This window comes from Halichoeres trimaculatus, unplaced genomic scaffold (assembly GCF_033239565.1).
Source record: "Halichoeres trimaculatus isolate MK-OKI-2021-1 unplaced genomic scaffold, fHalTri1.1 fHalTri1_scaffold_15, whole genome shotgun sequence".
Taxonomy (NCBI): Eukaryota; Metazoa; Chordata; class Actinopteri; order Labriformes; family Labridae; genus Halichoeres; species Halichoeres trimaculatus.
Window position 1 is genome coordinate 3,046,987 of NW_027437193.1, and position 23,834 is coordinate 3,070,820.

At 38.8% G+C, this 23,834-nt stretch overlaps 1 protein-coding gene across 3 annotated transcripts in view; it reads left to right on the plus strand.

Moving 5' to 3' along the window:
• The window catches only part of LOC141804586 (nuclear receptor coactivator 2-like), a 72,608-nt gene that overhangs the window by 23,721 nt on the left and 25,053 nt on the right, over positions 1 to 23,834 (plus strand). For all 3 annotated transcript variants that reach the window (XM_074689091.1, XM_074689093.1, XM_074689092.1), the window contains 3 exons: positions 13,822 to 13,932; positions 16,413 to 16,585; positions 21,625 to 21,728. In XM_074689091.1, coding sequence (XP_074545192.1) covers positions 13,841 to 13,932; positions 16,413 to 16,585; positions 21,625 to 21,728 — 369 coding nt within the window. In that variant the 5' untranslated portion in view covers positions 13,822 to 13,840. The remainder of the gene's footprint in view (positions 1 to 13,821; positions 13,933 to 16,412; positions 16,586 to 21,624; positions 21,729 to 23,834) is intronic.

The window sequence follows — 23,834 nt, forward strand, 5'->3', positions numbered from 1 at the left end:
TAGGGACGGGCATTTTATTCTTTTGCTACGTAATTTTGTCAACATTTTCTTCTCTGTTGTATAATGTGATTGGTAAACGTCTTTAAGACTCGATACGGACACCATCTGGCAGGAATACCTTATTACAACAAGGTTCTGGTACAAACAAACTTTTTATTTTACATTTAGTTAAAAGGGCTGTGAGGAGTTTGAAAGTGATCTTGAAAAAGTCTCTCTTCTAGAAATTTGCCTGATCATAATCCACACTTTAAAATGAGATTATCAGCACCAATATAACTGGTAATTTCAAAATCCGGTCCAGCAAGACTGACTTGATTTACAGAACCAAGTCTCTATGACAACATCACGTCAGCTGATGAAGTTTAGCAGTAAGAACAGAGATCTGTGTTTTTCTCTGCTGAAAACAATTTCTGTGATTAATGTTGTAATGATGGTGGACACTGGAGCCTAACTGTCAGACAGAAAAAGGACAGAAGAGCAGAAGAAAGAGGAACAGGAGAGAGATAGAGCATGAGCTAAAGGCTAAAAGGGCTAAACTGTTAGTGCAGTTGTCTGTTCAAACTTGAGAGTCTATCAATAAAATGAAGAGTGAGGCTACGTTAGCTCTGATTGGTAGATGACTGGCAGGACATAACCAGGATTCACAAACGTTACACATCACAGACATGTCTCACAGCACCAAGCTGCCGATAGCGCTACATATGGACGACCACTACTCTACTGTACAAACTGACAGATAGCTTGTTGTCACGTTAGCCTATGGATACGTCGCAGCACCGGGCTGTTAGTAGAGTTACATATAGCCGGCTACTGACGTACGGTACAAACTCTCAACGTTTGCTTCTTGTCACGCTTCAAACAACAGCACGACATAACTGTACTGATAAATACCAGTGAACAGCGTGGCTCCACCTTTAACCATTGTACGGTTTTGAAGCCAAAATGTCCCCGTCACAGGCGCCGCCATTGGCAGCTGCAGTAGAGACTGTGAGGGATTCTGGGAGAATCTGAGTGGAGCCAAGTGACAAAAATAATATATTTTATTTCTTTGAAGAGTCTAATCTCTTCTTGACTCTACCTCCTGACATATTTTACAATCCCCGAAAAAAATACACAAGAACATCAGCTGTCAATCATCATTAAATATGACATAAAACCTCGTTTTTAACCTCTTATAACTAATGAAAATGAAACTTTTGATAAAAAAGAGGACTCCATCATAAGGCAGCCAAATGATATCTTCAAATCACCACAACAATCAGATGTGGGAAACATTTCTAAGAGGTGTATTCATTTTTTAAAGTTTAACCACAGCCCATCTGGAATGACTGGGGAGATGGATTTTTTGACTTAAACAGCAGCCAGCCACCAGGGGGAGCAGATTTCCTGGCGACCTCACTTTGAGCTAAGCAAGATGACATCCATTTTTATTTTATTTTTTACAGTCTATGGTTGTATCTGGTAAAAATTTGACTCGAACAAAGAAAAATTTGTTCTAAAACAAACACGTGCTTCGTTAAAAGTCACATCTTCATGACAGTGTGCAAAGACTCTGAGGTGTTGCTGCAGTCCAGTTTATTGATCAGTGCATATGCAAAGTTTCATGGCACTTCCCAGGTCTCGAGTCTGATTATTGGGAACATTATTGATCAAACTTTCTTTGCTGTATTTTCTATCAGGCAGAGAATAGCATGGGGTTTCAGATTTTATTCAGCTCTCAGGGTGGGGATATCAAAAGCATCTTTAAATTCAAACCCTTCCTTTCTGTTTTTTTGGGGTTTCAATACTCAAAACTTAACATTTAGGACATCGAGGCTTCACCCCATCCTTTGGACACTGATGAAGAGGTAGAAAGTCAGTGCTGTGAGATTTCTCAGACAGCTCAATTAGAGTTAGTGACTAGCGGCTCGACTGTGTGGGCATGTAGGTAGAAAACTGTCCCTTATGAGTCTGAATTACCGTTTTGTTCACTTTTCATTGCAGAAAATCCAGTCTAGCTCAGAGTTGCCACAGGGCGTAAGTCTTTAGCCCTCGATCTTTGGACATTATACCATGAACCATGGACTTTGACTGTGACTGAAGCTCTTTCTCCATTTCCAGTGTATTAATGTCAATCATATTAAGACAGACTTTCAGTTAAGCTCTAAATAAGAGCTTTGTATAAGCAGGAAACCAAACTGCTAATCTTAAATAATCTAGTTTTGGTTGAAACATTTCTTCTGGCTTAGCGCTGTCATTCAATTCAGGTCCTACACTCACACGAGTAGATTTACATAAGTCATCTGTCGTAAAGTTTAAGAGTTAGAGAGAAAGAATTTGCATGTTTAGCGTCATAGCTGGGTTGGTGACAGGTGAAGAAGCTGTTTAGTCGGCATGAATTCAGTTTTTAGGATCTTTTCTTCAAGCAGAAAATGTAGAAATTGTTATTGTGTTCCTGCAGGAAGGGAAGTCTCATAAACCATCTCATTTCTCCAGCTAAAGCTCTCTCCAGTCTCAGGTTGTGGGAAAAAAAGCAGCCGTACAAGTTTCCTGTCTTTTCATATATTTGTTTTGTCGCAGATCTTTTAGTAAAATGAAAAGCTGAGGGTTATTTACTCAACGCAGAGCAGATTGTTGGCTTTAGCGCAGCACCAGAGCCGACTGGATCAACCCGACGCACGACGTCCCCGGCAACAGGCGACCACAAAGCCACCGGCTCAGAGCGACACCAAACAGCAGAGATGTACATAAAGAGATTGGACATATTGACGTGGGTGCACCGAGATGCACTCACTCACACACACACACACACACACAGAAACACATCCAGTGTGGACGTGATGCAGGCTCTTTGGTGTGGGAGAAGTCAGCGTTCTTAATCCAGCCTCAGCAGGGTATTAAATCTACTTTATGCTGGTGTGCGGCGGGACGGTCCGCTGGCTTAGACAGAAGCTTAGAAAGCAGAGAGCGGAGGATCCAGCCTCTCCATCAGGCCGTCAGAGCCGTCATGTTTACATCCTCCAGGTGCTGAACACCAGCCTCCTTTTATCGATCCGGTCCGTTTCTTCGTAACACTCCTCTTCATGAACACATCCAAAGCTTAACGTGTTATCACTTCAGGCTTCACAATTGATTTCCAACATCATCAGGTCATTTCTCCCCATCAGAGTGTTTTATATCACTTACTGAAGCTCACAGTAGATCCAATTTGGCTCCTTTGGTGGTGTTAACCCTTGGCTGAACCTCAGGCTTGGATCAACCATTGTTTACCAACAGGAAACGGTGAAATGCAGCAAGACGTGCAGTGAGTTGGTGCAGATTTAGGAAAATGTAAATAGGCTTCAAATAGAAGAGAATATAACTTTATCGTCATTGTAACAAGTACAACGAAATTGAAGTCACAGCAGCAATCGAGAAAACAAAAGTAAGAAAGTGTAGAGAAAGTGCAAAAAGCTCCATAAGAAAATAGATGCTGACAGCTTGTCCATCATTGTCCAGTCAGCCAGCCTCCACCTCCACAGGGTCCAGGACTGAGCTTCTTCAGCAGTCTGTTCAGTCTCTGTCTCCTGGATCCTGTCTGCTCACAGCAGGTGAAGCTCTTCCAATGTGGTGTTGGTGTTAGCACGGCTAGCTCGTCCATCTTAGTGGAGATAGATCTTACGTTCCCAATAATGATTGATGGAAGTACAGGTCCATGTCGTCACTTCTTAGCTCACACCTGAGAACCAGCACGTCGTCCTCACCTCCTTCTCCTCACCTTGTGGGAAACATCCGGCCTTGCACCAGTTGGCATTGACATGCTACAGGCTGCTAACAGCTGATTTCACATGTAAACAATGCAGCCATGGTTACATGTAGGATCTCCAGACAAACACAGGAGCAAAAATTGTAAAAAAATATCACTGAAGACAAAACCAGTTTGGTGTCCATGACCAACAAATGAGCCATACAAAGTAATGATCCACTCCAAATACAAAGATGACAAAAAAGAGACGAAAAAATCACAAAAAACGGACAAAGAAGAGAGAGCTGCTGCAAAAGGCAGCCATAGCCAACAGGGCGGCGCCTAGCAATTAAAAAAAAAAAAGAAAACGTTTTAAAGTGCCTTTAAAAAGTGCATTCTACATGTTGACATATTTCAGTGGTTGAGCCAGAGATTAGGTCTTATTCACATTTCTACACTTTATTTAATGTGGGATTCATAGAGGAGAGCATAATGATAATTTTACTACATATCTACAAGGTTTGAAGTTTAATCAATCAGTCAATATTCAGCTGTGATTGTAATAGTTACACAAAGATATGTTTTTCATATCAATTCATCTCGTTACATCTTAACATGTAGACCTGGTCTACAAGAAATAATTGTTTTTTTTATGTTGACAGTATCCTTTGTCGTATTGATCGTACTATAGAGTGATTTATTGCTTGTGTTAAGTGAATAATGCAGAAGAAAAATGTGCCCCCCCAAAAATCTCAATATTGGTCCAAACAAATCACAATTAGTTTTTTTTTTCCAAAATCGTTCAGCCCTTGTAAACCTGAGACCGAAACACAACAAAACCTTTGTATTTCACCCTAAAACTGTTAAAGTGTAAACAGCCACTAAGTAAGGATAAAATAATGGTTCAGTTTACTTAGCAATATGTGAACCTGAGTAGTCTAAATTCATCCATTCCTGCAGTTGTGGGTCATTACTTTCTGGGATCCATTTTTGGGTATAGAGGTTGGAAAGTTTGGGAACCTCTTGTCTACGTGACTAACTTTGGCAAATCATTAGACTCTATATAAGTTGGAAAAAGTACAATTACAATTTTCAAATGTTGAGAAATTGTATTTTTCAAAATAAATACACTTATTTTAACTGTAATGCTAGCAATTTTTAATTTAAAAAATGGCTAAAAATGTGTGTTATACTCATAGAAAAAACCTGGAGGAACATCTACAAAGAAATTTGGTTAATAGGTTAGTAATGTGACAAATAAAAAAAACGATACTCCAGAGAGGTTGAGTCTTCAATGTGCAAAGTTGTGAGGGACTGCATGAGCTAATAGTTTAACAGTTTCAATTTAAAAACTGCAAATAATTTATGGATTTTATCATTTATAGCAAAAAATATAAAATTTCTCTGCAACAGGAACAAGACTGAACTCAAAATGTAATTAAAAAAACAATAAATAAAACCCAAAATATACATTTTGGATCAGTTATTACATTTGTTTTTTTTTTATTTTTCTAATTTTTTAAAAATATTTTTTACATTTTTTTTTAATATATATTTTTTTTATTTTTTAGCAATATTTTGGGCTTTGCACTTACCCTTCCTGACATTTTTGGGTCAGTAGTTACATTTCAGGTCATTGTTACATTTCAGACTCTATTACGGCTTCAAGAGGCACTGCATTCAGAATAGACTCTGTAGTGGAAGTCACCGCATGGGCTTGAAATCACCTCTGAAAACTATCGCCTCTGAGTGCAGATACTCCTGATCTCCTGGTCTGATTTCAAAGAGGTTGATACTTTATGTTTCTGCACTAATCCTTAATTCACTAAATCATGCCAACTAGCATCACTATAGCTAATTTTAACCTTTCGTGTACTGCTGGGTGGATCAACCCGTCCAAACAGGCTTTATTTTGAAGGTTCGTTGTAACCAAACCAGCCGAGGTGAGTGTAGTGGAGTAGGATTACAAAGCAGCAAGCGGAAACACTCACAAAGAAAAAGCAGGTGTCTCTACAGTGTACATTGTCCCAGGTCCAGCACAGCAGTAATTACACTGACTTAACCCCTTTAAACACAACGAACATGACAGAATATTCTAGAAATAACAGCTCTGACATTTAACATTTCATTCTGTAAACATAATAAAAAGGTGTTATTGCACAGGACGTGGCTGTTTTCCTCCATCCCTGTAAAAACACATTAGCTTTAATTGTGTGCTGTCAGTCATTACATAAGACTGCGTGGTCAGTGTCTTTTTTTTAAAACAGCCCAAACCTTAATTATTCTGCAAGCTAAACCCTAAAGCATGACTCATCGCTTTAATAACAGCCCATAGTGTGCTTTACTACCATGACAACTATCATTTTGTCGAGGTAGTGCTCTCATGCAAATGGTGATTGTCATATCTTCCCAACCGTTTAATCAGCCTTACCTGAGTGCTCACTGTTTCTGTTCAGTTCCTCTGCTTTTCAGTCATTGTTCCAACAGCTAATCATCATCAGAGAGAGGGAGCTCTACGTGTTCACCACGCATACCCAAACTGACCTCCATCTGCCTGTAATCTGACACCTACCCTACCTGGTCCCAGTCACCTGTGACATGCCAGGAAGTAGATTTCAAGGGATGTTACTTAAGAGCAGAACAGGCCAGGAAGACAGTCACAGGTTGGATAGATGATAACATGCATGAGCGAGCACAGCAGGTGTAACTCAAGAAGTCAGAATATCAGGAAGAACTTTATTTTTATTTTAATTACAGCCCATGAGAAAAGACTGAAAATATATAAATGTTCAACTTGTGAAATCATTCTCTCAATTCTTGATCGAGGGTTCGTGTGACTTGGAGGTTTGCTGAGGTGTTACTGAAGCCCCAGTTACTATAAAGGGCTTACGCCACTTCCCCTCTGTGATACGCCCCCTTTCAGTCGAACTGAGTGGCAAAACAAACCTCACTCTACATTGCGGAGTGTGGCAGTAAACACAGCTACCCAGGAAATAAATATGACGTAAAATTAAGGAAAGTTGGAGTTGACGATCTGTAAAAACTACCAAAGAACCAGGGGTCCACAAACATCAATGTGTGGCCAGAAATCATATCTTGACATTGATTCGTACAAGATTTCAACGCCGGGAAAACACAATGTTGAGTACAAGGTTCATAATAAGGGATGGGTACCTTTCACATTTGCAATGATACAGAACCAATGTCTGGTACCTGGGAATTGGTATCAAACCAGGTTTCGGTTCCAACTTTTGGAAAATCACAGTTTTTAAAAAATTTTTGAGGGTTACTTTAAGGGGAAAATAGGCCTGTTTTTATCCTTCCACCAAATGGGCCGTAACTCCACAAAACCCAAGGGCTCCAAAAACTTCTAGGGTGCGTCCTTTCTGTCCCTTGGAGAATCCCTAGTGGATAGTCTCAAAAATGGGTTTCGGGTCTAACTTTTGGAAAATCACAGTTTTTTGAGGGCTACTTTTGAGGGCTAATTAGGCCTGATTTTAGCCTTTCACCATATGTGCTGTAACTCCACAAAACATTTCCCGAGGGCTCCAAAACTTCTAAAGTGTGTCCGTGTGGTCCCTAGGAGTGTCCCTAGTGGGTTTACTCAAAAAAAAAAACAGGTTTCAAGTCCAACTTTAAGAAAGTCACAGTTTTTTGAGGGTTAATTTTTAAGGGCTATGTTGACCTGATTTTAGCCTTCTACCAAATGGGCCGTAACTCCACAAAATGTAGGGCTCTGAAACTCTGGTGCTCATCGGTACTACTTTTCACAACATTTGTGTGTGTTTATGTGGTGATTAATATGAACTTGTTTCATACTTACAACTTAAAGTTTTTCAATTTAACTTTTTTATTTCTCAGTATTTAAACTTGAAATGTTGTGTTCATGTCCAGTATGGAAAATCCCCTATCCTTCCTCTCCTTCACAGGACCCGTTTAGGTACTGAAACATGGCACCATTTGTTTTAACATGAATCAGTACAAGGTATCCAGAGATGGCAAAAGTACCTGGATTCCTTACTTGCGTAGAAGTAAAATAACTATGTTAAACAAAGGGCTTAAGTGAAAGCAAAAAGTACAGGCTTTGAAATAGACTCAAAAGTACTTTGAAAGTAAAAAGTATTCATATTGCATGATTCACTGACTGTGAACATTCACAGTCAGTTCATTGATATGGAAGCTACTAAAGCAATGAAATTGTTTGAAAAAGCACTTCCTGCCTAGTGTCCTCATGTACTTGATGGACTGTTCCTGAACGCCACTTCCTGGAGTTTTGGTTTGCACAAGATGTAACGCAAGCTGCCACAAACCTGAAATCCATCAAGAAAATTGATTCATCAACCAACCTCAGATTCGTAGCAAAAATTTCGACCAACTTTCTAACCTTCATGCTAGCCTTCAGTACTGCTAGCATCACAACAAATGAGATGCTAGCAAGCTAACAAATATTTATACTTTGTTACTTGCCACTGCTGATGGTATACCTGTTCATAATCACACAAATGAAGACAAGAACATTAGTTATGAAAAAGCTGAATTGAATATGCTAAATTTAGAGTTTATGTAATTAAAGGTATGATTTTACCCAAAATATAGCACAAATTAACGTTAACTGTAAATTGCAGCGATCCATCAGTTTTTCTTCTTTGTCTTTTAACAGCCTGTCCAAAGATCGCTCTGATTGGTTTCCAAACCTGTTCAATCAATCACGCAACAACTTTTACTCATTTTTTGGTTTGATTTTAAAGTTAAGACTGTATTTAAGCCAACGCTGCCACTTATCACCCTCTTTGTGCCACTCAGTGGGTCTCATCTCCCTCTCAGAAATGTGCCACATATTCCCTCTGGGTTCAGGTCAACAAACTATTTGGTGGTGGTTTTGATGCTGTGGGCAGGTTCCATGTCCTGATCAATGGCTGTGTTGACTGGATTTTGTTTTTCTTTATCAACATGAGATCATCTTTTTCCTCTAATGTTGGCTTCTAAACCAGTCATAATTAAGTCCCACAGTGACACAGGTAGAACAGGTGAGCAGAATAAAACACCTGTGCTGGTCTAACCCATTCTGCCGTGCCCCCTTTTTTCCAAGTCCTCTCAGATGAGCAGAGAAGCGCTGGTTTCCATAGGAGACAGGGTCCACTTCAGCAGGCAGTGATCGATCCCCAGCTTTAATTCCTTAATGGCCGCTCTGACCCTCAGGCCTCGTCTCGTCTCTGCAGCTCAAATTGTTTTTAAATGGCTTCACTTTGTGAAGCTCTCGGCTCCTCTGATTGCATTAGTGTCGGCCCAACCGGCACAGGGGCTTTTGTCCCGGGCCACATTAGTGTTAATTCATTGTGTGTGATTGTGTGTGTATGCATGGCTATATGTGTGTCTTCCTCTGTAAGTGTCTGACGTGTATCTGTATTTAGTATTGACTAAATCTGTGACTTCTGCAGCATCTTCGTTTAAACCTGTTGGAAGGTTTACGTGATCAGAAAAGGAAAAATGGCCCATTCATAACAAAATGACTCATTTTAATCAGGAAAAAACTCATTGGAGTTTTAGTCACAGTAAAATGGTGATGTAATCCTTTTGTTTCCCAATCAAACAGCTGTGTGTTCACTCATTCTGATTAGTTTCTGTGTACACTCGTGCACACTTGGTGGCAGGAAACAGGTGGAAAGAAATAAGACTCCTTTTGAATATTGATTGAAAATTAGCTTTGTAGAAACAAACAAAATGAAGCCACATTCTTTTCAACCACACGTTGGTAAAAATGCAACACTCTCAGATGAAAAATGCTATGAATCCACTCAACAGACACTCCTATGAGGTCAGATGGCAGACTATACTGTGAATCTTTCGCTCAAGCATGTAAACACTAAATTGGACTGAAGCCCTTTTAGTTTTTGGGACCAATGTGTATTTTTCCAAAGTTTTGCTTGTGACAAGTTCACGTTCAACCAATCAAAACGCTTGTTGTTGACACGCCACATACCAAAATATTCAACATTGCAGACAGTTTGGTTGTGTTCGTGTCCCAGCAACTGGTTCTTTATGACAAAAAACTACAAAGACAATGATTATAAAAACAATGTTTGGAGGAAAACAGCTGCACAGATTGAATTAGATTAAGATTAAATTCAATTATGCAACATGTCATAAAAATAAAAAAAAAATGTTATTCATTTTTTTTTGCCTTCTTTTTTCTTTTTTTTCTTTTTCTTTTTTCTTTTCTTTTTTTCTTCTTTTTCTTTTCTTCTTTTTTCCTTTTCTTCTTTTTTATCATTTTATTATTTCTATTTTATTATCATTTTATTATTAAATAACAAAAAAGAAAAAATGTTATTTATGATACTGTGATCATTAAATGTAAATTGTTGAATCTTTGTCATAAAAAAATGTAAAAAAAAAAATCTATTGAAATCAGTCCGGACACATTGCAGTAATGAGAATTTCAACCTAAATTGTATTAAAATACAGTTAATTTAATTGCTTAAGGTAAAAGTACAAAGACCACTCTTTAAGCCTTGGTTCATATATTTTACTTTTTTTTATCACTAAGGGGAAAAAAATAATGAAATAGATCACAGCCACAGTAAACCATTGGTTTCATGAGAATGGCCTAAAACTTATCATTCATCATAAACAGACTGTGTGTTTTCTTTGAGGTCTGATGCTCAGAGTAGATCCTAACAAGCGATGAGACGGTGGCACCGTGCCTGCTCTGGGAACAAACTCTTCATTGATGCTGGCAGCCTTGTTGTTGTTGTTGTTGTTGTTTTCTTTGTGTCTCTGTGGAAAATAAACAAAACAGGAAGGCTTGAGCTACAGGAGCCCAGGCTGAAAAATACCAATAAAATCAGCCTTAGATTCACAGCAACAATTTGACCAACTTTCTCCCCTCCATGTTAGCCTTCAATGCTACTAGCATCACAACAGATGAGCTGCTAGCAAGCTAACAAGCTTTCTGCTGATAGTGGACACGTAATGATACAAGCTGTTTGATTTTGTGAGACAGGTTTGTTAGACCCAACCTGTTATTGGGTATCCGCCTCCTCTCTCTCCTCCTCTCTCCTCCTCTCTCCTCCTCTCTCCTCCTCTCTCCTCCTCTCGTTGTGAAAATGAGGCCATCTTCTCCTCCGTCCTCAGGCCTGATTATTCAGAGCAGCAGACGCCCTTCATCCCATTTCCTGCCTTCTGTTATCCCCATCCTTGCTAACGTCTTATTTTACATTTCCTCTCCTCTTCCTGATCTCTGTGAGAAAAATTAAATTTTTCAGAATGCTTTTGTTTTCCATCCTCGTCCACTTTCCCTCCTTTTTTCCTCTCAAACACTCTTCCTCATCCCTCTTTCCCCTTGTCCTCCCCTCCCTCTTGTTTTTCTCTCCATACCCCATTTTCCTCACTTCATCTGCTCAGTGTGAGCTCCTCTGACCGGCTCTTATGTAACAGTCAGGTGATGTGTTGGCCCGTCAAAGGGCCTTAAAGGCCTACCACCCTCACAGACGCTGCTTCACCAGGCCACACTAATCTCAGAGTGTGTGAATTCGCCCCATAAGTTGAAATTTCTCGCATTCGAAAGCACCAAAATCTGGTTTCAGTTTGTAATCCTGTTAGAAGATAATCTGCAAGTTTGCCCTCATAACTTTCTAGACCTTTATTCAGTAACTAGATTAGTTGAGAAATCATCATGTTTGAGCTATTTCAGAAGCGTGAGATTACTCAGAGTCATTTTAGACCAGGAGTTGTGTCAGAGGAATGAGATTCAGCTGTTAAATGTGAAACTAACTTCAGTTCAAACTCCCCAAACTCATTCTGTGAATCTGAATGTGGTATTTGCATGACCCACAAAAGTTGTGTCTGTTTTTTTGAGCAACATCTCTCAAAAGATGTCCAGAAGCTGAAGTTTTAGTGTTTGAATCAATCACAGGCAGAAAACATGCAGCTCAGCTCACCTCGCAGCCCCCAAAGTCCTACATAAAGCTGTTAAATAGACACTTCATACCATTTTTAACTGCGAGGTCCATTTCTTCTAAAAAAATAAGGTAAATAACTGTTAAATTTATCTAAATAAACAATTTCTGTCAGTTATCAAAGACGTCAGAAGCTGTAGCTTGTAGCAGCTCAGCTGGCAGTCCCCAAAGCCAACCACTAGAAACTGTTCGATAGACATTCTTTTTGCTTTAGTCCTTCAGTTAGCATCCTGAAGCTAACACAGAGACAGGGGGGACACTGAGGAAAAGCTCTTCCATCTGCTCCACAGCACACAGCATTTAAAATACTCACATTTCCAGGGTCCCAGGTTTGTTGGAGGATGGTTGGTAATGCGCCTGGATTCAGGACCAGTCTATTGGCTAGCCCTCTGTTGGACTGTCCAAAGTTGGAAAAGCAGTCGGCCGTGAAGTGACTAGCACACACATGCTCAGTTTTACTGAGTGTAGCTGGAACATTTCCTGATAAATGAACTCTAGACACTTAGTCTGTCTTCTTCTGAGATGGGAAGCTTGTGCATGGAACTATGTGGCTGTTTACAGCCAAAAACAGAGCAGTGATGGCTGCTGGAGCAGGGGTATCTGTTTTGGTGCACCAATCAGGTCAGACTTGCTCCTGATTGGTCAAAAAAGGGAATCGCTGATGTCAGCAAATCCCAAAAATCCAAACAGCTCGTTTTAGGTCAGGATTTTACTTTCACAAGCTCTACCAAGAACAGGTTTGGTCATTAAATATCACATTTTGTGGGCTGGGTGGAAAGACAAAGACCCCCAAATTTCACTAAGAGACTTAATAAAGTGATTTTTGCATAAAATGGGACCTTTAATGACCAAAGACACACCAGGGTAAAGGCTGGAGCAGCTCAGCACACAGCCCCCTCAAAGCCCCTTGCAAAGCTGATGGTCCCTAATACAGCTTTTTTTTTTTCTTTTTACGAGCTTTAACTAGTTGGTCCATTTGTTTTAAAAAAAAAGGAGCAAAATTCTGTCACATTTAACCAAATAAGCTGAGCTGAAGTTTTTAGCAGCTCAGCTTGCAGCCTGTAAAACCCAACTTGGCGAAACTCAGATTTCTCCATTTCCCATCCTTGTCCTCTGAAATCAAGTGAAGGGACTCAGTGTATTAAAAACTAACATGTTCATTTGTATTTAGTATATTTCCCATGTTGACTCAACTAGCACCAGATGCATCGTATGAAATGTCATCAAACCTGTTAAGAGCAGAGGAAAACAGCGTTACATGAAGAATCATCCGTGTTTGCTGCTGATCACTGTTGGGAAAATTAAGTGGAGTGTTGTTATTGTGCAGAAAAAGTGCGGCAGCATAAGGCGACCATATGGTGAAACTGCCCCAGCACTTCACTTTCCACCTTTCTCTCCTCTCCTTTTTTTATTCTAACACCAAACTCTGAGGAAAACAAGACTCTGCTCTCTGCGTCAGGTCTTCATGTTGGAACAGTGTGAATGCCTACATGAATTTCTAACTGAAGTAATTATTGACACTTACTGTATTCCCACAGGGCCTCCCACATATTGCCTGCAGGCACACGACAATGGTGCATTGTTTTCATGAGTCATGAGCACATTCTCTGTTTGATTATGCACCATTCAGACAGATTGTGTACGTCTTCAGCACATTATTCCTCGTCTGTCGGGATCCTGCGTTTGTTAAAGCTGTGAAGCTGGTTCAGCGCAGAGAGGAGCGCTTTCCATCTATTTCCATACAGCTCCTGCTCCATGGAGCCACAGCGTGCAGCACAGCACAGGTGCTGCTGTTTTGCACATCAAGAGAAGCGTATAGGTTTACACACGTCATCATTACAACAACAAAGGAGCGGGCGCAGAAGCTGTAAATTGCGAGTGAAGGTGGAGGTGTTAAAAGCGGAGGATCTTGTTTTGTTCTGGACATGATTAAATATTGTGACAGGCAGCTCCGCTAACTGATCTACATTTGCATTGTTCAAACAGATCAATCAACAGTTGCTCCTCATTCTCACCTCTGAGTCCTCTGTCTCAACCTGCCAATGAGACGCAGGTTGTTCACTCTGGTTAAAGACAGAATCAGGAGCTGGATATCTTTAAAGGCTGTGTGTTTGGTTTTAATGACAAAAATGTGATCTTTAATTTGTCTTCTCTCTCCAGGTGCTGATATTTGCTGAAGATGAGCAGTGGGGGCGGAAATACCCCAGAGACCCCCAGAGGGGGGGAGTCTCTGAAGAGGAAGGACTGTCAGTCAGACCTCCTGGGACCAAGGTGAGACCATAGACTGTAGATAGAGTGGGCAGCATGGCTACCATTACCATAAGCATTGTACGGTTTTCAAGCTAATCACTTCTTGACTCTACCTCCCGACATATTTTACAACCCCCGAAAAAAATACACAAGAACATCAGCTGTCAATCATCTTTAAAAGTGACGTAAAATCTCATTTTTACCTCTAATAACTAACAAAAAGGAAACTTTTCAGAAAAAGAGGACTTGAATACAAGACAGTCAAATGATATCTTCAAATCACCACAACAATCAGACGTGAGAAACATTTCTACCAGGTGTATTAATTTTTAAAGTTTGACCACAGCCCATCTGGAATGACTGGGGAGATGGAGTTTTTGACCTATACTGCAGCCAGCCACCAGGGGGAGCAGTTTTTGTAGCAACCTCACTTAGAGCCGAGCAAGATGACGTCCATTTTTTTTTTTTTTTTACAGTCTATGTCAAACTGAGACTTCCTGGAGCTACAGCTGATGATTTCTTTTAGTACCTTTATTATAAATGTACAAAACGAACTCTGGGTAGATCGTGACATTTTCGTTGTTTTGTTAATCATATCACAGCAGAAACATCATATGTGATTTTTAATCTTACACCAAAAGTTATTTTGTTTGTTTTAAAAAATATAGATGGGATTGACTTATTATTTCTCCAGCTACTGGAAAAACCACTATGATATAATCCACATATGGTTCAAAAAAGGTTATTATTAGATTATATTAATGGATTTGTAGAAGTAAACACCTCTTTAACAATAAGAAGTGACAAGATTTACTCGCGTTTCTTTCTCATCACGTCACTTCTATCTCACAGACCATCTAACATTAGTGTTGTTGTATTGTAGTTGAAATGCCGACTCATTCCAGTAGATGCCAGTAATTCACCAAACCTGCAACCAGCATAGACAAACAACGTTAGCGCCATGCATTGTGGGAAACTGGTCTGTTGCATACTGAGAAATTTTCCTGGATCAGTAGGACATCCAGGGATGTTTGGCACACTGCAGATTTTGCAAGTTTTTGCACACTGACGACTACAGGCTGAATTTTATCTGAACCAGTAGGCACTACCAGCATAGTATGTGGTTTGTAAAACAGCCTCTGTGCTAATTGATGTTTTAAAATCCAGCATATCTGACCCCAAGGAAGTATAAGCACATCCATCGGCGGACCAGACATGGATCTGGTGGAAATTAGCCTAATTTGAAATTAGCTGATTCAATTATTTTGCGATTTTGGGGGATTTAGATTGCAATTCTTTAATGATTTCAATTTTCACAATTTTTACTTTGCTTTTTTAACACCAAACAATGTGAAAAAGTTGAATGATGATGTCTACAGACTGCATCAGGAGCCATGTTTTCTTAAACAAATGCACGCCACATGTGAGTCAGTTTTTAGATTTAATCAGCAGATCTGACATTTCTCTCTTTCATTCTTCCAACCCAGCTTATAAACAGAGACTGAAATGAAACATTTCAATTTGAAAAAGAAAAAAACAATCACATTACTTATATAATTCTATTTTTTTTTACCACCTATTGTGTTTGCACATGCACTGTTTTACAAAATTTTTAGCGTGAGTCGTGTGTGAATGCAAACAGACCCTGAATTTACCCAAACTACTTCCTGTCATCGTACATTAAAGCAGCAGACACTCAGAAAAAAAAAGAAGCATCATTTTTATAAGAAATGATATAATTTGGATAGTTTACTTAGCTTCACAGGGTTTGATTTCAGTCGGATTGTTCAAACTTTTCTGCACTTTAAGATTCCTCTTTTGGGGCACGTAAACAACAAATATCCTTAACTTCCAACTCCTGTTTGTATTTTTTGTACAAATGGGAAAGATTTCACTTCCTCACTTGTGAAAAAGTGAATGAAAATGCTCTTTTCTTCGGTGTCAGAGAGGAAAAACAGTCCAGAGAGAGAAAAGCAGGAGGAGGGGTTTGTTTGTAATGAGCCGAGGCCCTCACAGGTCGATGGAGAAAAATGCTGTCGCAGCGTTTTTACAGCCGACAGTTTACACGGGGGCTTACAAGTCGTTGTTCTTTCCCTGTCCAGGAGGATATATGGAGGTTGGAGCGACGGTGAACTGAGTTGCGGTGCGCTCAGGTTGAAATGAGGACAGGGACGGGGCTGCGGCTCAGGTTGTGAACTCGCCGTTGGAGGGAGGATGTCTGTGTTTCATAAAAAAGTGAAAAATCACCAACAAGAAAATCACACAGAGTGAAAAAGTCAGGCTTAGAAAATGAAGCATTTTTAGCAATTTGACATGAGTCATGAAACTCTTAATTAAAGCATGACTAACGGCCTGATCCCAGCACATGTCGAGGTCAACCTCGGCTCTGAAAACTTTCCTCCTGATGAAAGACTAAAAATGGTCGTAATAAGACAAAAGACGTTGAATCTTTTTTAAATTTATTTAATGTAATCTTGAACCATCCTCCTTTTGTCCTCCAGCCCAAAGAGGAGCACAGAGAGGAGGAACCGGGAGCAGGAGAACAAGTACATCGAGGAGCTGGCCGAGCTGATCTTCGCCAACATCAATGACATGGACGACCTCAACGTCAAGCCGGACAAATGCGCCATCCTCAAAGAGACGGTGAAGCAGATCAGACAGATCAAGGAGCAAGGTGAGGCCCCCTGTCCCCTCTGTGTCTCCTCTTCTCCTTTTCTCCTCCTTCTCTCTTATTTTCCTTCCTGAGGTCAGCCAGTCGGCGTCCGTGGTGTGTTTTATAAAGCGCTGTTTGTGTCCGAAAACAACAGCTGAATAAGCACGCGCAGATGATACGCGGTCACACAGCTGCTGTCCGGCCTCGGTGTTTAACTCATGACACGTAACGTTTGGAAAGAAAGGCTGCACAAAAGTCACTGTACGAGAGGATGAGTCCATAAAACACACACTCAGTGCAGGAAGTGTGTGTGAGTGTGTGTGTATGGTCGTAGTCTTTAGGATTTCTTGTGCATGCAGCGAAATATGAGCTGTATCCCACAAATCATATTACTCTCTTACTCAAGATCTCTGGAAATCAAACCAAGAGGATTTACAAAGTGAATTTATACATAAGAGTCCTTTAAGATTGTAACACCTTCACACAAGGTTACATTGAAACATTTTTAGTACAGAAATTGTTCAAATAATCAATAGATAGCTGTTTTTTTCACAACTCAAATGTGTGTCCGTCACTTGATTTAAATACTTTTTTTCAGGCATTCATTTTATCATATCAATTCGAAGAAAACGAAAGTAACATAACACGTTACGGTTCGAAACTTGAGTTTTGTTTTTCAGTTTTAATATTTTCACTCTGAGCAGTTTTATAACATAAAAAATAAACAAAAAATTCCTGAGCAAAAAAACAGTTGCAAGGTAGGCTTATACCGAGTACACGTTGAATGTGTTTGAGTGATTTTATAATTAGGGGTACATTACAAAAAAGTGAAAAAAATCTGTGCTTTTTTGTTTCTTATTCTATTTTATTGCAAAGTATTTACCGACTGTGTTATGGACAAAAGTTGTGGCTTTTTTTTCACCATAAATCCATATTATACTGAATTTAAAGTTATTCAGCATTTTTCTGTCGGACTATGCTCCCTGGAAATGTCCCTCATCATTTATATCATGATGATGTTTTTGTTTTTTGTCTTTGATAATTTTGATATTTAAAAAAAAGTAACTTAAATATTATGAATTTGGGAAATTGATAAAATTTTAAAAAGGTACCAAAAAATTTTAAATTTGCAAAGAAATTCAAAAATTTTAATTAAAAAAAAAAAGAAAAAAAAGATTCAAAAGATATTTAAAAAATGTGATTTTAATATTTTGCCAGAAATGGCGCACTTTTTGAAATTTCCCCCAAAAAATTAAAAAGTGCATAATCTTCAAAAAATTTTGATTTTCTTTTCGAAGTTTGAAAAAAATTTCAAATTCATAAAATAAAAAAAAAAGGAAAGCTTTATTGCAAAATGTGATTTATATTTAGTTCAACAAAATGTCAACGCATTATTTAAAAAAAAAAAACTAAATTCTTAAATTCAATAATACTTTTTTTAAAGCTACACGGTGCCACTCTGAAGGAGTCAAAGAGCCGCAGGTTGAAGACCCTTGGTACTTAGGTTCCTGAATTAGTAACAGATGGTTGTTCTTGCACATTTTTTATGTTCACCTTTGAAAAAGTACACACGTAAGTTTGCAATGGAAACATTAGATTGTAGCTGAGCTCTTTCGTATTCTATTTGTTTGCAAAGTATATACCTAGAATGTGCTAAACTCATTAATTAGCAAGCCTCTAATGCGTTCTTAAATATTCAAATTATCAAAAAAAAGGTGCATTATTTTGTCAACTTTGTTATGGACAGAAGTTGTGACTATTTTTTCAACATAAATTGGTATTATACTGAATTTAGAGTTATTCAACATTTCTCTGTCAGACTACACTCCCTAAAAATGTCCCTCATCATTTATATCGCAGTTAAGACAAAATTTAAAAGAACTAGAGAAGCAGTCGGAGAGCGCAGACCTCCTCTAAGCAAACTGTGATTGTCACCAACACTTAAGTCCTACTTTAATGTTATACTCCCTTTCAGCAGACTGTCTGCTACAATTTGGTGTTAGTTGCAGGTTTGTCCGATAATTTGTTTCCTGACTGTGTTGAAAATTATGATGACCCAGTTCATATTTCATATTCCAGATCTTAGTATCCAGAATGTTGCCAGGATCTGGATCGTACTTTTACATCTGTCAGAAATTATGGTGACCTTGTCTTGTAGTGTTTTTCAAAGCAATCCGACCATTTATTGTGGAGTTATATACACATATGGTGAAAACGTCCCTATCTCACAATGATAAAGAATCCTTTTTAAAAAATCCTGGATCCAGACAGTGATCCAGATCACCTCCAAAATTTAATCATTTCTTCCTTATCCCATTTTGAACATTTCCTGAAGATTTCATCAAGATGGTTGATAGTTGAATTTCCTGCTAACAGCTAAAGCTAAAGCACAGGTCTGACCCTGGTTCCTCTCGTACACACAGGGATCGTTTTGCTGGACTTTTACTTGTTGTGTGTGTCGGCTCTCATCAGCTTGATCGATGCACATTGTGGTGCCTCTGCTGGTCACCCTACTGATAAAACATCCAGAAAAATCAGCGCTGAATCCTCTCAGTATCCAGTTGGAGCTCTCTCCAAACAGACAGCACTTATTGATTTCAGGAGCAGGCAAACTGTAGCTCCAACAGCCTCTAACCTACATGTCAGCAGCTCCAGAGTCCACTCAGCGTCGGGGTTTAAGGCCTGATGACTCTGTTCAGCTCTGGTCCCGTAGCAGGAATGTCAGCTATGTGGCCTAATGGGGCCATGGGAGGCTTAACAGTCAGTGGTACGGCCTGGGAGGAGGCTGAGACCTGGCCTCTAATGTGACCATAAATTTGTGTAATGTAGCGCACATCAGCGCAGCGGGACGTGCTCTCTGTGAGAGTCCAGGCGCTGAAATCTGCGCGACAAAGACTGGGACCGGAGCAGAAGGAGCGGCAGAGGGTGAGCAAAGGATAAGCCAATGAATGTAATCAGCGAAAGGTCTGCAAGTACACTAAAGCACCAAGCGTGTGTGAGTGTTTGCTCGAGGGCGACATCATCTCAAAAACAACACTGTCAGGGTTTTCTGGGAAAAGACAATAACGGCTAAGAGGCAGAGTGAAAAGATAACAGCTTCATTCTGCCAAAATGTTTCTCCATGAAAACAGACACACGCTGGAGTCCATTCATTACTTTACTGCTTCTTCTTTTAGTCTTAGTCTGAGATTTTCAAACCGCTGCGTAAAGCGGTTTGAAAATCTAAACAAGGTCTTGATGTCATGAAATTATCTGATGAGAATCCTTTTCCTGGTTTATGACATGTTGGAGGGGCCTCAAACACCAAGGTCCACCCCTGACAGGTCTCCTAAGAGCTGGCCAATCAGAGGGAAGCATGAGGAGTCTTAAAGTGACAGCAGCTGAAACGAGAGGCTGGATTAAGAGTTTCTGAAACACCGGTTTGAAAAAGTTGGGATTTTTTTTTTTCCAGGTTGGGAATCTTGTAAAGCTAAGGAGCTATCAGAAATAAGTGTGGAGGGTATTCCTGTTAGCAGGTGTTTCCCTCCTTGTGAGTGAGGATGATAAATATCTTAAAAACAGCATTAGAGGATTTAGGAATCCTACCTTGGATTGATAAAGCTGTAGACCGAGCAACTGCCTCAAATTTTTTGTTTTTTTTTTGTCGTGGTTCAGGCTCTGAGTCTGAACTGTCGTCCTCTGTTCTTCAGTCAAAATCTCTGCCTCTGGTCCGTCAGTATCTCTGTGTTTTTCTGTTTGTTGTTGGGAAAAAAACATGATAGCAGCAGAAAAATCACGTCTGTGAAATGTGACTCCTCATGCCACAGCCGTCTGTACTCCAGCAGCGGTGTTTGGAGGAAGTGCTCAATTAGAAAAGCTTACAGGCTTCAGACAAAATACAGAAAATACATTTAGGAAAACTCACAGGACGACAAGCTACTAACATTAATTAAAACTAATTTATCGGCATCTAAAATGTTAGTAGTTAATCTCTCACCCTTTTTAAATAAAATGCAAAAATGTCATTTTTTGTCTGTAAATATTCTTTATTCCTCAGACCCAGTTTGCTCAACAGTACAGTGGTTTCTTTTGGTTCTTTTTTCTTTTGTTGATGTACTTTTGCTCTTACATTGCATTTTTAATTTTAGGATTAAAGTTGCTTTGCTTATCATTCTGTATAAAAAACAAAAAACAAACAAGAAAAACATAAAAAAAATAAAGGAATATATATATATATATATATATATATATATATATATATATATATATATATATATATATATATATATATATATATATATATATATATATATATATTAGTAAAAAATAAATAAAAAATAACTAAATAAATAAAAACATAAAGTAAAATAATAATTATTACTTTTTTTGTTTTTGTATTGAACTTCTCTTTCTTATGTTATCAAGAATGAAATAAACACAAACTAAAATAAACTTTGAGCTTGAAATGGAATAAGCTCCTCTTCCAAAAGCACATTGTGGGCAAAAGCCTTTTTCTAACTCAGTATTAGACATTTAATGAGTACACTTAAAACACAGAACAGAGTCAGAATCATGTTTTGAAAAGACTTCCCTTATTTCATGTTGGAAAACTGTGATTTGATATTGTTATCGCAATCTGAAAGAAAAATACCCTGATATAAATTTTAGGTTGTGTCGCCCACCCCTTATCAGAAAGGCAGAATTAAGGCAAGTTTGATAATATGGGACATTTCAGCAAGGCAAGTCAAAGAAAACAATTAAAATTCTATTAAAAAGCAGATTGAAAATAATAAGGTACAATCAAACAAAATAAAATTAAATTTAAAAATTTAAAATTAAAACAGATTTTAAAACAGATTTTAAAACAGATTTTTAAGTTGCAGTGCAGATTTTAAAAAAGTAATTAAAATGAATTGTTCAAATGCTCTAGTAAAAGGTGAGTCTTCAACCTGGATTTGATAAAGACTAAAGAGGCACAACGTGAAACTATCTGTCTTGGTTTAAAGAAGTTGTACCCACTGCCAATAAAAACTTTTCAGACTGTACAGACTAAGACGGCTCCTCTCATGTCTCCTTCACAGAAAAAGCTCCAGTGGCAGACGCTGAGGAGGTGCAGAAAGCCGACGTCTCCTCCACAGGACCGGGGGTCATTGATAAAGACGCCCTGGGGCCCATGATGCTGGAGGTGGGTCTGGTCATGTTTCAGTTCTTTCTGTGTTATCTAACTGTGGAGAGTCTAAGGGTCGTAGTGATAGCGCAGAGAGCTTCCTCTGTTTACCTGGGACTGACCGAGTGTGCAGAGTACACAGCTCAGGCTGAAAATGTGTCAGGATACCAGGGTTTTCAACCAAAGGGACTAAATTTAGTTCTGGGGGGAGGTGATGTACCTAAAAAAAAAAAAAATCTTTTTTTTAGTGTTTCTTCATAAACTGGATTGGAAAAAATGTTCCACTTTTCTCCAGCAGGGGGCAAAATGTTTCACTCTGACTCACGTTATGAGTTAGGGAAAAATATGGCTCCTGATACAGTCTGTAGACATCATCATCATCATTTAACTTTTTCACATGGTCTGGTGTTAAAAAAAGCCAGCTAAAAATCGCAAAAATTGTAAATATCGAAGAATCACAATTTAAATCACATTGGCACCCCAAAAATTGTAATCCAATCGCGAGAATAGTGATTTGATGAATCCATTTGCAGGGCGGAAATGTCAGTTAGAAACAGGTCTTTTGACTTCTATGGCCTCATCTATGTCTTACTGCCCCCTAGTGGTGTGGTGGTGAAGTGCAACTACTTTTATTTCATCTTTGTACGCCACTGGCCTGATTTGCATCTTTTCTAGACTACAAATTCTCCAATTCAGGTATAATTCCCAAAATTTCAAAAATTTTTGAAAACACATTTTATTCTATTTTTTTTTATTTCACAGTTAAAATAAAATGTTTTTAAGATTTAACATTTTTTTGAGATTTTTGCTAATTTATTTTTTTTGTGTAAATTTTTTAATTTTCAACACTTTTGTTATTCTTTGGCAAATTGTACACCACTAGCCTGATTCACGTGATCTTATTTCGACTTCAAATAAACGAATTCAAGTATAATTCCCAAAAATTTCATACATTTTTGAAAGCATATTTTATTTTATAGTTTTCGCATTTTTTTTTTAAATATCACAGTTAAAATAAAATATTTTTAAGATTTCACATTTTTTTGAGATTTTTGCAAGTTTTATTTTTCTGTAAATGTAATAAAATTAAATATCAATATTTTTGAATTTTTTGCAAATTGTACGCCACTGGCCTGATTCGCGTAATCTTCTCAAGACCTCAGGACACAGTCAGAACTCATTTGGCAACAGGAACCATTTCGAGTTTTTTGAAATGGTTCCTGGAACTAAAAAAATCCTGGTACTTCTGGTGAAAAGCCCCTTGGATTGCTGTTTCACCCACAAACGTGTGCCTTTCCTTTATCTATTACCACAAAAAGTCTCATATTCAACATGCTGATGTTTCACCACTTTGTGTCCATTTGCCAAGCCCGCTGTCTTCACTTTATTCGACTACAGCTGTTTCTCACTTCCTTTCTCTGCAGTTTGGGCTGAATTATTATTTAAGATGTCTTTTTTCACAAGATTTGTTTTTTTCTGTAGCATCAAAGGTGAAAAAAAAAATCAAAGCATGCAGTGTTGGAAAATATCTAATATCCAACTTTTGTCAGAACATGATTGTTTTATGTGATTTGAGAATAACTGTAGGACGTGTTTGCTCAGGTTTTTGCACCAAAGTAGTTCAGTCATGGAAGAATGAAAGCTCAGGAAAGGTGTGTAGTGTGTAGCTGTAGTGTGTGGTTGTGTGAAACTCAGGCAGAGCTGGTGGATTGTCTCTGACTTTAAATGGACTCTGCAGCGACACAGAGCGAGATAAGAGTTCCTCTGGTCAGCGACAACGCCGTCATCAAGCCAACCTGTGTGTGTGTGTGTGTCTGTCTGTGTCTGTGTGTGTTTGCACGTGTTTGGTGACGTATACCATGGAGCCCAATGAGGTATAAATACCTTTACTTAAAAGCCAGATTAGCCAGGACGGGGAGGAGCTTGAGCACAGACACACACACACACACACACACACACACACACACACACACACACACACACACACACACACACACACACACACACACACACACACAGGATATATATATTTACCTCCCCCAGCAGGGGTGAATGTGAAGAGCTGAGGTGTAACTTCTACATGTTTCTCCTCTGTCCTGTTGTTTTCTGTCCTTCCTGTGTTCG